Raw genomic sequence first — 18048 nt, forward strand, 5'->3', positions numbered from 1 at the left:
TAGGACAACGTGCTGTGTGTGTCAAGGACTTCCTCTTCCAGCCTCTTGGCTCACCCTGGACGGGATATGCTACAGATTCTAGCCAGTCACTTGAGACCTTTTATGGTGCTACAAAGTTGCAGTCAAATTATCTTATCTCAAGTGTACCTGCCATTTTTCTAGGCCTTCCTTCATGACAGAATGTCAGCATTCCTAGTGTTCTAAGCAGGCTAAGTGATCAGAGGATCACAGATTTAGAGCTGAGGGGCCCTAGAAGTTATCAAGTCTAGCTCCCTCATTTTACAGATGAGGAAACTGAGGTAGAGAGAGGTTAAATGATTTGCCCAACATTACACACCTACTAAGAGCAGGAGGCAGGATTAGAATGTAGGTCCTTCTGACTTCAAGCCCAGCACTCTAGTGTCCCTCACACCATACTGATTACACCCACTACAAGAAAATCTGTGTCCTACCATTTCTCTGTCAAAAATAAGTAACCTGCTCAAGAGAACATAATTAAAACTCAAATCTGTCTTCGGCTAGCAAGAATGCTGGCCTTCTCCTATTAAGAACGTCTTCACACATACAAACAATGTCAAGGTGATAAGCAAAAGATGTCAGGAGGCTAAACATTTGCTCTTTATTTTGTCACAAAAATCACACACATACTCCAAAACTTGCTGTAATTTCCTAACAAAAGGAACCAAAAAAAGGATTTACGAACATCTCAGTTTCCTTAGAGGGAACCGTTTAGCCTTGAAAAGATTTATCCTAAAGCAGGGAAGGGGAAAAGATGACAAATCAAACTGTTAAAAACCTTACCTCCATACGAAGTCCTATGAATGGCATGTTTGTGTCGCACACAGCCACAAAGTGAGCCAGAACTTTATTGAAGGCACACATTTCTCCTGATTGTTTGGGTTTCTTGGGCTCTGTAGGGTTTGGGTCACCGGATAACTGAAATTGAAGTAAAGAGTACAAGTAAACAAAAGTTCGTTTGAAAAAAGCTTTAAGGCAATTTTCTAAGCTACTATACAACAGTTTGGTTTTAAAAGACATCTGCTACAAAACATTTAGAATGACATACATGACAATATTGTATCTATCAAGTTGGCTTCTGGTTTCTCAGTGAGTCATAAAATAATCTAAAGTACAAGTATTTAAGACAATGTACCATTTTTATATGAATCAAACTTCTGTCTAGCCCTCATAAATTCCAGGTAATTCTTTCAAAAGTTAGGGTTGGCTAGTTCCATAAAACATCTACACTGACAGGTTCTTGACAAGGCCAAATTCCCTTACCTTGCGCTTGACACCTGCTCTTACTTGTTTCCCAGCCTTTGGGTCCAGCAGCCGCTCTTCAATATTAGTTTTGAATTGCTGTAGTAACAAGGCTGTGGCTGGACTCTCATCTCCTTCTGCCAAGCTCACAGAGAGAAAATGATACTTGTACTCCAGCTCTGTGGGGCTACTAGGAACTTCGAACATCTCTACCACCTAAACATTAATAAATAAAATCTCAGACCCAGAAAATTCAACATTAACAATTAAAACAACTTATGGAATGAGGTGCTTTCCTTACTCTTCCTAATTTCAATTTCAAGTAGAGCTATGAAATGAAAATCCAAAGCAGGACCCTATATTAGTCAGTCATTTCAAAATGAATGTTCCTTTTTGATAATACAAAAATGCATGCCACTAAATCTGTCAGAATCAAAACCCAGCAGATGGGGTGAGAAAAGCAAAAATAGACATAAAATTTACCAAAGTTAGAAGCAAACACTAGTATATACTAAAAGCAAGAGGTGTTCAAGATGCTAACACACTGACTGATAGCCAGATAAGAAACCACATCATACTGGCACTGCTCACCTCAAATTCTTATTCCCTTACCCTAGAAAAATGTAAAGAAGGGTCACCTTAGTGGTTGCAAAATTAATTCCACTGGAGAAGGCCCTGTGCATTGACTGCAGAAGCTATTCTGGCCAGAATACCTATGTATCTGACCAATTTTAGCTCAATAAAGAATTCAGAGTATTAACACACTGCAAAAACAATAGCCTACCTACCCTCTCATCTTTCTAAGTCATGTTTCCATAGTCTTTTTTCACCTTGTACTAAGTCACAAAGAACTATTTTCAAATCCTGCCTTAGATACTTACTAGTTGTATGGCCCTGGACAAGCCACTTAAGTTCTCTGGGCCTCAGTTTCCTTATCTGTAAAAGGAGAGGTAGGACTAGATGACCTCTGAGGTCCCTTCTAGCCCTAAATCTATGCTCCTATGATTATTTTTAATAAATGTTTAATTTAGGTGATAAAATTGGAGAACAGTACTAGTGTTCCTGTATATAGTATTGTGCTATTTATAAACAAATATACTATCACAAATCAAGTCCAACACTCAAAAGAAAAGAAAAGAAATAGAAAACCATAGTTTCATTCCATTTGGCATATGACTGGATAAACAAAATGTAAAAGCCATAGGAATACTGCTGACCGCAGAATCATCTTATTTGAAATCTAATATACTCCTTAAAAATTTTTTAAAAATTATGCTAGATAAAATTTTAAAAATGATCCTGAAGCATATTAACCAAATTAAGATCTTTTAAAAGCAGAAAAGAAGAGAATCATAAACAGGATCAATGTCCAATTAATCATGGTACACCATATTTAAACTGCTGGGCCATCAAGTGAATTTTCTCAGTCTTGGTAACTAAAGAAAATAACCTTTTAAAGGATAATGGTATTTCCTTTGCAGAAAAGTAATATTCACACCAAAGTAATAAAGAAGCCAGGGAAATGACAGACTTAATGAACCCTAAAAAGATTTATCAGAGAAGTTCCATTTAGTTACTTACAATGTAATACTGTGGGAGACGAGTGAGTTTGATGAACAGTTTATTCTTTGAAAGGTTTCCAACAGGATGAGTTGAATAATTAGAAAGTTGCAAAGTTTCACTGCACATTATAGGGAGATGTTTTATAGACTGCTTGCAACGTTGCTGCCCAAGCCAAAATCTTAATTTAAAAAAACAAATAATTATTAGAAAAATAGACTATTCCGGTTAAGCTGGTATGACTAAGACTACAAATTCAGTCCTATTACGAAAGCGACCAATCAAGTAAGTTAAAGTAAATTTCACAGAACCACTAAAGGGATATATAGAGTGGTTTGACTAGCTTTAAATAAGGAAATAGATTTTAGTTATGAGACAGAAATGATAAATAAGAGAAGTTCACAGAATTTCTTTCAGCTTAGAGCAGCAAAACAAACTAATCTCTTAAGAAAGGAATTTTTAACCTGGGGTCTATGAACTTCTAAAGATACTGATAACTCTATTTCAACATAGTTGGTTTCCTTTGTACTCCTACGTGTTTTACTTAATGCACTTAAAAGTATTACTCTGAGGAGTCCAGGGCTTCACCAGACTGCCAAAGGGGTCTCCAACATCGTTCTAATTCAATCACGCATTCCCTAAAGGACTTACAAAATGATACAATGGGTATATTTGTATGTGTGTACATAAAGGAACCCATATATAATTCTTGACATTGTCAAGAACTTATTCCATATAAATGATTTTCCAAGTAAATAACATCTTGACCAAAAAAGCTGACTTTTCCACGAAGTGAGGTTTTTTTCTGAATAAACATCTCACAAATGACCACTTATCCAGCAAGTTTCTATCTAGTGACTGCTCAATGTGATAGATTCTTATCATTGTCTACGTCTTCTGAATTCATCGAATGTTCCAAGATACCATCCACGGTATGAATTCACAAGCAAGTTACTTCTAGAAGAATAGGCTCTGCTACTTGATTTTTTGGTCAAAATTCTAAAAAGAGATTTTTCAATAATGAGAGACGTGTGAGATTTTAGCTAAATTTTTCTCCTACAAAGTAAAAACCTTGTTATCAATTACTGTATCAAGTCAACAATATATTAAAAATATATTCACATACGTCATTTAAATAAAATTTTAAAAATTCTGGATTAAAATGCTAAAATACTAGTCAACATCAACATAAATTAAAAAGCATATTTTCAAGCACTTAGATTAAACTGAATGAAAAGAATGTGAAAAGGCAACTCATCAAGTTAAAGCTAGTTCACATTTGTCTTAAAAATATAAACTTACTTGAGCTGCTGAATCCAAGGGATGATTCTTTTCATATCATCATTCACAGATTTCTCTATATCATCCAGAGTTGCCTGGTCTAAAAGGATGAAGCTTTTCATTAATTGCTTAAATGAATAAAATCTTTTATACACAAACCTTTCAAAAGAATGGAGTAAAAAAAAGGTAAAATAGATTTTTAAAAAGACTCTTCTTTTTAAATCACCAAGAGCTCAAATAAACATTAAGAAACCACAGAGTTTAAATGACCATATATCACAGAATATGTTTGTCTAATTTTTGCCAGTATTAAAACCAAGTAAAATTCTATCCACAATGATTAGAAATCAGCAAAGTTCTCCTTCCCCAGGTTACCCCTGCAATAGCAGCAGGAACAGTGATGAATGGAAACAATGGTGGAGAAGGCTTAAATTAACTCTCAGTAAAACTATACACCAAGTTAAATTTAATTTGGGGGAAATCTTTTCAAGGAAATGTTAGTGTACTAAATATATTAGCCAGCACACATAATATCTTGAAAGTCAGCAACATAACAAAAATTTTCAAAATTTTTGATAAGTGGACTATTAACACTAAAAAACAACACATGGATCATTCAAATTGGGGCTCCATGGGGCAGCTAGATGGCGCAGTGAGTAGAGCACGGGCCTTGGAGCCAGGAGGACCTGAGTTCAAATCCAGGCTCAGACACTTGACACACGTACTAGCTGTGTGACCTTGGGCAAGTCACTTAACCCAAACTGCCCTGCCTTCCCCCCCCCCCCAAAAAAACAAACAAATTGGGGCTCCAAGATTATTAACATTTACAAATTATGAAAATCAATGCAATGTAACTTTTTTATAACACTAGTGTCACAAGGCAAGGAACATTATGAGTGAACATAAACAACAACTTTTAATTCAATACACTGGCTCTGTTTGGAGGACATAATTTGATCTGTTATATTAAGAGGATCTAAGGATAAAGACTATAAAGCTAAAACTTATTTTATACAGAAGGGAAAAGCAAGCAGCAAATTCATTAATTTTTTTTTTGCAACATTTCAGTTCCTAAAATTATTAAACTGTTTTACCACAGATATTTTCATATCAAAATGATATGAATTTGGTTTAATTATAAAATAAGGCTTCTGCAGTTCCAGCACAATTTCCCTCTTTAAAAATCACCAACAGCTTGTAGGCAGGACCTGTTAGGTAAACAATTAGCTTCTTACTTTGAATCATAAATGCTAAAGCAAAATGTTAACTTCTAAAATATTTCAATAAACCTGAAACGCTACAGGGTGTTCCTAAAGTCTGGACACATAGGCAAAAATGCATATTTTCAAGAAATGAAATGAAATTTTCAACATTTTATTTAATTGGAATATTAACAAATAACATCTTCAATATGATTTCTATCATTTGTGATGCAAAGGTTGATGCGCTTTGCAAGATTCACATGAACTCAATGCAAAAACTCCACACTGCTGTCAACTTTAGCACATTCACTCTTTATGTGTTCAATCAAGTGTGTTGCATCTGTGATTTTCATTGAGTACAGCTTCTCCTTTAACATAGCCCAGAAAAAGAAGTCACTGAACAACACGGAGTCTTCAGTGAAACAGTTAATGAGATTTCCTATGTGTCCATACTTCAGGGACACCCCGAACAAACATAGTGGTAATATATTATCAGAAGCAACAGCTCCTATAAAATTTAGACATGGTTGTTCTTTCTGTCATATATCATATTCTTTCACTGCTGGCACTTTTCTCAAGACCAAATACCTGTGAAAATGTACATATCTTTTCCATTTTTAATAGACATGGGTTAAACAACTATATGCTGAGTGGTTGTAATATTTTATTAACCTACCTAGTCCATAAAGCATCAGTTGGAACATTCCAGAGTGCAAGTCTACAAAAATATGCAGACATTCCGAGCGGCTACAGGGCTCCAAGACGGGAACAACAAGAGTTGGAAGGGCAGTCTCTATGAACGCTAAACAGTCAAAGGTTAAAATTTACATCTGTCTATATTTTTAATTAAAGTTCAACCCTAAAATAATAAAATAAACCATGTCTAAAATAATAAAACAAACTAATGTCTACAATGCACGTCCAGGACAAAGCAGGAAGATTTGTTAAACTTGGGATGCTAGTATTAGTATAAATAGGAAGAATGCAATTTTCAAGTAGTGATTAAATGTAACTGTCTCAAAATCTGCAGCAAAAAAAGATACAGAAAAGAATATCTTTTGTAGGAACTGAATATTCCTAATAATAATAGTGAGCCTTCACTCAGTGGTTATTACAATATTAATTTTGAAAAGATTCTCTCTTTGAGGTTATTTCTCTCTATTTCTACCTTCACCTTCCAATTACAAAGGGAAGAACAGAGAAGAGAGATTTAGGAGAAGCTAAACACCTTAATTTATGGACTAAAGTTTTATAACACCATTCTCAACTAAATAGTGCCTACATATTAACACACTATATAAAAACTAAATTATCGGAAGTCACTGGATGCAGGTACACATTCAAAGAGTCCAATTAAAAACAAAACCTTTCATTTTAAATACATTCAAATTTAAACGTACACTTCATTTCAAAGTCACAGATGAGACTGGAATGCAGGCAATAGCTACATGCATATTCCAGAGCTGAGGCTTTACCTATCTTATCCAATGTGTTTCTAAAAGGCCAATTAACTTTTCCCTTAACTCCCAATCAGACATAGCAAAAATTCTGAGATATTGGCAGGAAGCAGATGCAAACCAAGTGCCAGCCAGACCAAGATACTATAGGCAAAAATATTATGAAATGACAGTTCTAGTGATCTAAGCCCTCTAGAACCATGGTACAGTGGAGAGAACACCTGTCTCAGGAGGATCGAGTTCTAGTTCTGGTTGTGCCACTAATTAATCAACTATATGATGACAGGCAAGTTGGGTACTTCTGTGTACCAATTACTGCAAAAATCACAGAACTAGAGCTGGAAGCAATCTCAGAGGTCATCCAGTAAAACCCCCGGGGAGATTAAATAACTTGCCCAAGGTCATACAGAGGTAAGTATCCATGAGAGGTGGGCTTTGAACCAAGGACCTCTAACTCTAATCAGCACTCTGCCCACTGTACTACAGGGCCCTCAGAAAGGAACAGCAATCTGCTACCTATCTCAGAGGGGAACTGTGAGGATAAAACATTTATAATGTAGTTGTCCTATTAGAGTTTAAGCTCCTTGAGGGCAACAATAAGCATTTGCATACAGTAGGCACTTAATAAATGTTTATGAACTGAAACGAGATAATGTATATGAAATGCTTTGAAAAATGAGTTTGGTTCAACATGATTCAAAATACCACTTCTCTTCCTTATTATCATATTATTATTGTTCCCTATTCCTATTATCAGAAACAAACATCAAAATCTCATTTAGTTAAAAAATGCTGACAGTTCAGACACAGCTGGAATGTAGTATCCTTTCAAGATAACCAGGAAAACAGGATTTACTAAGTAAATTAATGGGAAATAGGACTTCAGAAGAAATATCTGATGTAAGAAATTAAATAAAATCTTTTCATTATAGGATCATCAGATCATAGACCAAGAATTGGAAGGGACATTGGAGCTCACCTAGATTATCTCCCTTCATTTTACAGCTGAGGAAACTAAGGCCCAGAGAGGTTATTAGAGGTAAAATCTGAATCCAGGTCCTGTGATATATAAATCCAGTGTTTCTTCCAATATACCATGCAGCCTCCTACTTTCAATTATATTTTATTTATTAGCAAGCATTTATTAAGTGCCTACTACATGGAAAGCACTATCCTGGGCACTAAAGTACCAAGACAAATATGAAATAGTTCCTGCCCTTAAGAACCTTGTGTTCTACTGGGGGATACCAACATGCAAAAAAGTAAACAGAAGATAATATAAGAAGAGAGGGAGTACTAGTAACTATGGATATCAGCAAAGGTTTCCTACAGGAAGTTGACCATGAGCTCAGCCTTGAAGGAAGCTAAGGATTCTACTTGGTGTTATTATATGTAATTGAAAGCAATAAAACAAAATGTATTTTATAATAAATTAGATATCATAAATCAGGCTAGCTTCCTCTACATATTATCTAAATTCATGAACCTTTAAAAATCTAATAAAATACACTCAAAGCTTCAATTCAAATATATGCCAGACACTGCGCTTAAGGAGGCACGCAATGATTATCAAGGCATGGTCCCTATCCTCAAAACTCAAGAGTTAATCTGCCAGTTTACTGGTCTTTAAACAGGTCTCTGTTGTAACAGTCTCCAGTACAGTTCAGGGCCAAGTCCCTCCACTGGTCGAGCCGGGCAGGGTAACCCCAGCTAAGACATTTGGCCTCTGAATGTTCTCAGCAACTCTCTAAGACTGGATGTTGCAAAGAAGGTCCCAACCTGCCCTGCTCCTTATCCAGGAGTTCCCTTTGCCTATGAACATATCTGATTAAATAAAAATGATACCAATATACAAAAAACAAAATTTCTACTTGAAGAAAGCCCAGACCCTTCTATATACAAATAGTCAAGTAAGTGAAGTCACATTTTAATGCGAAGTTTCATAAAATAAGGGCTTATTTTAAAGAATGAGCAAATATTAATAAAAAGGACATACAATTTTCATTGGCATTGAAACCTTTAAGAATGGACTTGAGCTCCTGGAGTTTCTGATGAGATCTTGCATGTACACTGTCAATTAACAGTTTTTCTATGGATAAATGATCAATCTGCAAAAAGAAGAAAAACACATCTTTCTAGGTTTCTGTTAACAAAAGGACTTAAGCCCAAAGAATTTAAAACACTGAAGTTAACTATTTACATCTTTATTTTTAAAGCCTCATAACCACCTTGAAATGAATACATTTGATAGGTAATATTATAGAGTTCCTTGAGAATTTTTTAAAGAAGCAAATTAGCCGAATTTCTATGAATATAAAAGCACCTTACATGAAAAGGCTAACTTAATTTGCAAATTAGATTCAGTTTATGAATTATATCTAAAACTTTATAACATGATCAGTTACAGAATATAATAAAAAAGATGAACTTACAAAATATCAGTATGAAGAGGCTTTCAAGTTCCAGCTCTACTGTAATGTAGGATAGTAGCAAGGCCCAACCTTTTCAAACCTTAGTTTTCTTGTTTGTAAAATGGAGACACTAATCCTCACGTTAAACTTGTACTAGAATTTGCATCCACTGCCTCACTGTGGGTTAGAAACAGCTGTGGAATCCTGGAGGTCATTCCAGGGAAGTAAGTCCCTTCCCTGCTAAAGTTTAGCAACCAGTTTGGCCCAAACATGAAGCATTGGGGGCCCACGGAAACTGGTTACGACTACTTTCCATGTTTCATCTTAATTAGTGTGAGTAAGCAGCCACAAAGACGAAACTCTAGACCCTATATAGCTCCTGGATGCTCTTGTCAGGATACACTGAAATCATTTTCTGTAGAGTGCCTTTTAAACCATGTTTGGTCCAGACCTGTGATTTCATCTTTGTAAGGAACTCACCATGAGAAAACTGACCCTACCAATGCAGATCAGTGACTGTCCAGCAACTTATATTCAAGAACTGTCTGCAGCCCTGAGATTAAGTGCCCTGTACAGGATCACACAGCCAATTATGTGTCACAGGTGGACTTGAACCTAAATCTTTCTAATTCCAAGACTAGCTATGCATTATACTCTGTGACTTCTCTTTTGTCTTTTTAAACTATAAAACCTTTTTTAAAATGGCAATTTCAGGTCCTCGGGAGCTGTAAGAACAGGAATTTACCTCTAGTCCTTTGCTCTCCACCCTGACCCCCTCTCTCCTCCCCGCCACCTCTAGCACCCCAGCTTCATGGCACTGCGTCCTGCTGATGCTTTCCTCTTGCCCCCAGCCATCAATGTTGCCAGCTTGGGAGGCCACAGATGTCACCATGGAAGAAGAGTCCTGGGATGATGGTGTGAATTTAATCACCAGCAACCTTGTGGTCAGTGTCCAGGCCTGAGGGAGCCCCCCATGACAGCCTGCTTGAAACCTCCAAGAGCGTCATGGCCATAGCTCACAAACCCCAAAGGAGTATATCTTCAGTTGTGGCCAAGGCCAAAGATTCTTACAATCCTGAAACATCTTAACTTACTGTGAAACCCATCTGTTCCAGGGAAACCCATCTCTTTTCAGGGACTGGTGCCCACCCACCTGCCTCCCTCCCTGTTCCCCTTCTACAAGTATTCCTGAGGGGGAGGTAGTGTACATACATATCCAGCAGCATGACCCTTTCCTAGCAGGGCTCAGGCCTGTGAGCCATCCTAGGCCTCTGCTCTGTGCTTGAATGGAACTGTCTTCCCTCACACCATCCACTTGCTCTCCCCTCCTCCTTTCCGTTTCCTTTTCCCTCTCCCTCCCCTTATCTTTTGCTTTTTCTTAGGGGATGGTTGAGGCTCCTCCCTCCTCTCTGAAGGACTGTGGGTAAGACACTCACTTCCTTGGGCCTTCTTTCTTGTGTTAAATGGAAACGAAAATCTTTGTATACTTAAAATGATATTTTAATGAATCTGAAATGATTAGTTTTCAACAAGAAAAAAACAAAATGGCAATTTCTACCTGGCATTGCTATTATACATGTCTCCTTCCTTCTAGGCTGCAAATTCCCTGAGATCTAAAACTGCCACTTCTCATCTTCAGATTCCCAATGTCTCCCACATAGTAAGTATGCAGCAAGTTTCCTAAATGGCTTTATGAAAGGTATGTTGAAGAGTTTCTGATAAAGGCTAACAGGCTAAAAATAAGTTAAATGATACTCACTTACAAATACCTGTTACAGACACTTACCTTCGTAGCTCTTTCTACTAATTTGGAGTCAGAAGCTGGCAGAGGAGGATCATGAAAAATCTGTAAAGGTTTGGAGACATCATTCTCATCAATTTTGATTGTGACCTTGTGGACAGAGGCAATCCCTGTTTTTCTTCCAAGAACCTGTTGGCTTAACAGAAAACTCAAGTGTTAACTATGTTAATTTAATGTTAGTTTTGAGAAACAAACCTTCAATATTACAATGCATTTTTGGAAGCTATGTTTCGTGTTACATTTGCATTTGCTTGACTTTTCTGGATAGCATGGAGATATGATTTAAAGTACATAAAAAATAAACTCTGTGTTAACATTTTTCATCCTTTTGTAATAAAAGGGTAATATCAGTTATATATTATGATAAAGGATGTAAGGCTAGTGGCAGTCTAATGGATGCTTGTTCCAAAATCCTAAAAAAGGGAAAGCTCTGCCAGCATACAACCTTCTGTGAGAGACAGCAGTTTTAGAGTTATGTCAACATTTCAAATGTACATATACAACAATTCATTTTAATTATGCGTTTGTAAAAGGTATACAGGGTGTCCCAAAACCCTTAGTGCAGTTTTAAGCAATTAAAAAGAACTAAAAGCTACTAAAGCTTAAAACTTCACTAAGTTTTTTGGGACACCTGTATTTAAAGATAGGAAAGCTCAGCAAACTAACAAAATTAACTGACAGGAAACTTGTCAAATAATAACAAGTTGAAATAAGATGGCCCCTTTTTAAGAAACCAGTTTGAGAAGAGAATTATTTTGTTTCTCAAATTTTTGAGAAAAATGAACAAGCCAAATATGATCGAGTAATAAGTATTTCTCTTGCAGCAGGCTCTCAGTCACAGCATCACGAGCTAGAAGAGATCCAATGTCACTTAACAGTGAGAACAGCACTTTGCAACATATCTAATAGAAATGAGAAGTAGAAAAAGGTGATCTAAGTAATAGCAAAAGGCAGCTGGGAAGAGTTTCACTTACTTCCAAACCGTGAGCGAGAGGCACTTTCCAGCATGATACTTCTCCACTTGAACAAGGTCACCCCAACGTTCTCGAATTAGCATTAGAGTTTGTGAGTGTAACACTTCTAACTGAAGTGACAAGCAGAAAGAATCTGATAAACAAAGTTAAGAACGTAAGCAACACTCTCTTGTTCAAAAATCATTCGCTACTTGTTTCTATCAAGTACAGGTGAACCTTATTTTTAAAACACCTGACAGAAAAGCTGGCTAGAAAACAATTTACATTGCCTCAATCACGTCATCCCATTGATTTACATTATAAAACTAGAGAAGAAAAATCTTGGGTCTATTTTTGTTCCTGTAACTCAAAACAAACAAACCAACCAACCAACCTAGTAATGGGAGTCAATCCACCCCACCAAATCTAAAAAATCAGGTATACAAAGGAAAAGTTATAAAATATGATAGCAGAAAATGCATTCCCTTGAGATAGATCTCTGAGAAAGAGCCACTCTTTTGCATTTATTTGGCCTTTTACCAAATTGGCAACTTTGTTCTCTATCCTGTCAGGAAAGGACTGTCACCATTTTTCCTACCTTTTCAAAAGTTTGAGAAATTAGAGAAACTAATTTCAATACAAATTTAAATAAGAATTTACTTTAAATAGCAATAAGTCATTTAACCCCCTTATGAAAATGTTAGAATTTCAATTTTTATGCTATAAAAATGTACAGAAATTTATGCATTGTAGACAGACTCACTAATGCCACTTTTCATTATTCTCTATTAACAGGTTTTTTTTATATTTGTCAAGCCAGTATAATCTTAGTTTAATAGTGGGATAACAGTATGTTTGAGCATGAAAAAAAAAAAACCAAAACAGTAAATAGCCAACCATGGTTAAAAATTAAGAAAAAAAAAGGGAACGGGAAAGCTGTATCAAGAACTACCAGCCTCTATTTTCAAAAGGATACGTAGGCAATTGTACATGTCCTGAAGAGGCTTCTCATCAGCAAAGAGCCTAGACTGGACCAACTGATGAATAAAGCTGATCTGCATACTATGGACCAAAGCTCGGCCGTCTATATTAGGAAGAAGAAACAAGAAAAATTAATCACAATTTTACAAATCATGGAAATGCGAAAGCATATTTTTACAAGTATATGATAAAAAGAGAGGCTAGAAAGCTGGCCTTAGAAGATTTGGAAAGATCTGGGTTCAAATCCTGACTTTCATGCATACTGGCTAGGCAACATTGGGCAAGTCACTTAAACCCTCACTGCTCTCAGCAACTCAAGGACTAAGCTGCAGGGAATTATGTACAGTAAAAGATCTGAGTTCCTTATACCAATAAAGAGAATGGAACTGTCTTCCCTCACACCATCCACTTGCTCTCATCAAAGTCGACGAGAATGATGTCTCCAAACCTTTACAGATTTTTCTTTCAATAAAAGAGAGTTCCTTATACCAATAAAGTCACAAGACTACAGTCCCCATCCTATACCCTATGTGATAAAAATATATAGACACTCGACACAGAAATAAATGCTATATGAAATGAAATAAAATGAACAAAAATTAAATCTATGGTCAATGGAAACCAGTGTACTTTAATTCAAGAAAGACCAAAAAGAAAAATACATCTTCTCACTTGATTTGAATCATTAAGAGTTAATTATGATACTCTTCAAAAATGTTTAAACAGAAAAAAGAACTAAGGAATTTTTATTGTTCCATAGAACATATTTCTACGAAAAGTAATGCCAATGTAGTCTGTAGATAGAAAGTCAGCAGTGGTGCTTGGAAGACCAGAGTCTAAGTCCTGCTTCTGAAAGGCACTGAAATATCCTCATGGGTAAGTCACGGAGTTAAGTGACCCAAGCAACTTTCTATGATTAAGTTACCGACATGTTACTGATGTGTAGATGTGAAAATTATAGGTCCAGACCAAAAAAAAAAAAAAAAAAGGTACATGTTTGAGGTGTAATGGGAATTTCTGATTCTTGATTTATCTACCTCACCTGACCAAAACTTGACTCATGAAATAATAACATTAAAGGAGGGTCAGTGCCATTTCTCTTAGGTGGGAGGTTATTTAGTGGGACCAAAACATGACCCATGGGATGTGAAAATTTACTTAAAGCCTTAAATATTCCTTAAATAAGGAGGCAGAGGAAGACGCAACTGTCCCCAACTCCCTGTCGACATATAAATCTTCCCCCTCAATCAGCCTATTTGTGAATCCCCTAAATGTAGTTTAATCTGTAATCTTAGTTTGCTTATAGAGTTTATTTGACAAAGTTTGTTTCCTTAGAGGATGTATGAGATTAGGACTGTCTAAATTTGTTCAAATTTTAGACACTGGTAGAAATATGCTATTATGAATCTACCTTTTCTCTAACTCTTATAGCCTAGGAGAAATGTACAAGATTGCAATACATTAAAGAATTATTTCTCTGTCACTGAAGTACTTCTGCCTAAATGAAGCCTGGTTAAAATCCTAATGAAGGTTCAGGTTTTCTGAAGCCTAAACTCATGGTTGAGCATAAGAATAAAACCTATAGAGGCTTTACCTCTATAATTTCCGCATTCTGGAAAATATACTGTGGAAGCAGTCACCTAGTACATGAACTCAAAAAGTGAAGATATTTCTCTCAAAAATGATGAAATACTTTAACAAAACAACAGCTTTTCTGGTTTTACCTCCAGTCTCCTTATCCTCAACCAGAATCTCCAGTTTGAGAAGACGCCAAGGGACATCAGGATCATCTCCCATTACTGTCAAGGTGGCTTCAAATTCTCCTTCCACTCGAAACTTTACCCGACCATTTGCTGGATAGTTTTTGTCACAGTTTAAGAAGAATAAAAGAAAAAAAGAATTATCCTTAGCTTGCTGCTGACTAGACTTTTTTTTTAATTTAAGCAAGAGAAGAATGAAAATACAGTTGAGAACTGTTTGAAAAGAATCCAATGTCACCCTAATACCACCTATTTCGGCTAGTTTTTCATTCAGGTACATGTGTTATGTGTGAGAAGTAGTCAGCTTCTGCTCTTAGGTAATAGTAAATATCTTAGTAGTACCAAACAATATTTATTAGTCAATCAGTTGACTCTGAAGCTGAGTAGACATCTGAGAAAGGATTCTAATCGACAAATCTGTTCTACCAATAATAAAGAGATGAGACGAAGAAACGAAGTAGGGAATTTCCTGCCTAAATTTTGGTTCTAGTAGCTAAATATTTTTTCATCTACTTAACCTATGTATATTTCCACGCCAAATTTAAAGTTAGCTTTAAGTAAAGGGTTTGTGTGTGTTTTTAATTATTTTTATGTCATGCATTTCTGTGACTTGACAGTAATTCCAAATGTCTATAATATTAATCAGAAGATCAAAAATTTAAACCTCAAAACCAGTACATAAGAACATGCCTTTTGTATATGAAAAAACTGATTAAAGGGTTTATCAAAGGTCAGTAAACTAAAACAAAAAAAAGAGAGATGACAGGCATCCTGATCAAGTCCATAACTTACAATTTTGCAGCATTCACATATTAGAGCCTCATTAAGCAAGAAAGCAACTAGCTATTAATAAGGTCTTACTATGTTCCAGGTACATGCTAACTGCTAAGGCCACAAAGGCAAAAACACAAAACCAGTTTCTGCCCTCAAGGAGCACATGAGACAACAAAACACAAATAGGCATATGCTAATTGTTTCATGTTTTTTGTCTCATTTCTCCAAATCGACTGCAAAGGTCAATGGGCAAGGACTCTACCTTACACTTATTTCTGTTGCGCTGCATAGTGTACAAATCTGACCATGTTACAGCTTACTTGATATATTCCAGTGACTATTTCTTCTGGGATCAAATATAAAACTCCTCCACTTGGCATTTAAATTTCTTCTCAACCTGGCTCCCATCCTACCTTTTTTAGCCTTTTTCCATATTACTCTCCTCCATGCACTCTACAGTTCAGCCACACTGGCTTTCTGACTATTCCTCACACATATATTCATCTTTTTGCGCTTGATGTCTCCTCCATGACAGAAATGTTCTTCCTACTCACCTCCACGCCTTGGACCCAGTGGTTTTCTTGAAGATGCAGTTCACGTGCTTCCTTCTTAGTGTATCCTACACTGCTCTCTACATCCACTCAACTTCAGCTTTGAGTGTATTCCCCTCCCAAGTCACTGTGTATTTGCTCTCTTTATGTTTAGCTGCACATGTGTGTCAACTCCTCCAACTTAAGGGCCGGGGCTGCTACAATTCTGCCATTATATCCCTAGGATCTAGCACATATTCAATATGTATTTGTTTACTGATGAAAAACAAGAAAAAAGAATACTTTTTCTATGTGAATCTCCTTTGTTCTCATTCCCCGTTTTCTCCTACACTGTGTCTCTCCAATCTCTTTTTCTTCTGCCACCCCTCCACAATTCTCTACTACTTTGAAAGTGAGAAAGTCTTAAGTGGCTACTCCAGGCTAGAACAGAAAACTACTCTGGTTTTAATTTTACAGATTGCACATAAGTACATGAAATGTATGTTAATATTTTAAATACTTCAAAATCAAGCTGGAGAGAAAAACAAATCATTTAAACAAAACTACTCTTTAAGAGATACAATCAGATCCATACCCACTGTAAGATTTGCCAGCTGAGGAGGGAGATCTGTAGTTACTAGTCGATGTCTAAGAATCTGATTCAGCTGATGAAGAGTGGTCTGTTTCTCACTTTTGGTAATAGGGTCAGGAGGAATGATTTTATCCTAAAAAAAATTTAAAAGCCATGTTTAGAAAGACACAAATTGGGGGTTATTTTTTACATGCACCTGAAAAAACCCAACTGTTTTCTTAGTTTGAATTTATTTTTTTTAAAAGAATCAACACTCAATTTATGGCTTAATGTTAGGGATAAAGATAGAAACTAGACTGGTATTTTCATTAAAGTCAGGAACTTCCAAGTGAGGAAACTAACTAAAATGTAGATCAGCACCTTCTCTGTAACTTAAGAATCTTGCAGTCGCCTCCGGAGATAGTGAAAGAATTTGCCCAGGGCCACATAACCAGTATGAGTCAAGAAGGGGGACTTGAATCCAGGTTTTCTTGGCTGGCTATCTAAGCCAATGCGAGCCAACCCTCCTATGGTTTAGAGCTTTAATGAAGAAGAGCGAGGTATGACTTTACCTAAACAAGCTTTATCTTACTCTATTCTTGGAGCTACTTCAAAGTGAATGCTCTAGTTATACTTTAACACTATATCCTCAAGTGATAATTCCATTAAAAATCATGGACATAATTAGCTTACGGCATTTTCATTTTAAGTATTTATTTTTCAGTCCAATGCTTGATTTCCTCACCTCCTCCCCAAAAGGCTACAACACAAAATAACTGATTTTTAAAGTACTTATAATATTTTAGTTCCAATTAATTTAACATAAAAATGTATTTGTACTGGCAAAATACAATAACACCAAATAACAAACACTATAGAAAAAATATTTTAAAAAATACACTAAAAAACCCTTACCCTAATGCATGTTGGTAGACGTGGATAAGATCCAGTGGTCAATACATCAATGGCGTAAGGGATAGCAAAACTGGGTAGACGTGCATGGACCAATGCATCTCTAGCCAATGATGCCAGACGATCAGCAGTGTCAACAAAGAGGATGGCTTGTTGATCTAAAAAACTTGATATCATCTTTAAAGGAAAATATAAACGTTATGCTTCTTGGAAATTTGGTCTTCACACCATTTACTCATTCTTAAGTTAAAGGTAAAATAAATGAAAACTTGAAATTAAAAATATTTCTAATGCAACAAAACTTAAAGACAAAAAAAGGAAAAACAGTTGACAGAAAGGTCATTTAACACTACCTTACCCTTTTAAAATCTTTCCCATTTGGTTTCCCTTCCTTAACCACACGCACAAGAAAAAATAATGCCCATGTTAAGAATGCTAAATAAAATTTAGTACTTTTTACTCTCACATACTGAGGGGGTGAAAATATGTGCTAATATATACTATTTTAACTTCACCTGTAATTTTTTTAGTGGAGGGAGCTCCTGGTAAGAACCTTCCTCTGGCAATAGAGTGCTATCTTCTCTCCAGCCTGTGG

General features: G+C 36.1%; 1 protein-coding gene across 1 annotated transcript in view; it reads right to left on the bottom strand.

The window, feature by feature from the left end:
• Positions 1-18048, bottom strand: part of MED14 (mediator complex subunit 14) — a 64484-nt gene that overhangs the window by 32913 nt on the left and 13523 nt on the right. Inside the window, exons 4-15 of the mRNA XM_036744787.1 lie at positions 17457-17630; positions 16566-16695; positions 14631-14759; positions 12902-13009; positions 11947-12079; positions 10958-11108; positions 8757-8868; positions 5980-6105; positions 4123-4201; positions 2842-3001; positions 1282-1476; positions 802-936 (exon numbers count right to left, since the gene is read on the bottom strand). Coding sequence (XP_036600682.1) covers positions 802-936; positions 1282-1476; positions 2842-3001; positions 4123-4201; positions 5980-6105; positions 8757-8868; positions 10958-11108; positions 11947-12079; positions 12902-13009; positions 14631-14759; positions 16566-16695; positions 17457-17630 — 1632 coding nt within the window. The remainder of the gene's footprint in view (positions 1-801; positions 937-1281; positions 1477-2841; positions 3002-4122; positions 4202-5979; positions 6106-8756; positions 8869-10957; positions 11109-11946; positions 12080-12901; positions 13010-14630; positions 14760-16565; positions 16696-17456; positions 17631-18048) is intronic.

This window comes from Trichosurus vulpecula, chromosome 2 (genome assembly GCF_011100635.1).
Source record: "Trichosurus vulpecula isolate mTriVul1 chromosome 2, mTriVul1.pri, whole genome shotgun sequence".
Taxonomy (NCBI): Eukaryota; Metazoa; Chordata; class Mammalia; order Diprotodontia; family Phalangeridae; genus Trichosurus; species Trichosurus vulpecula.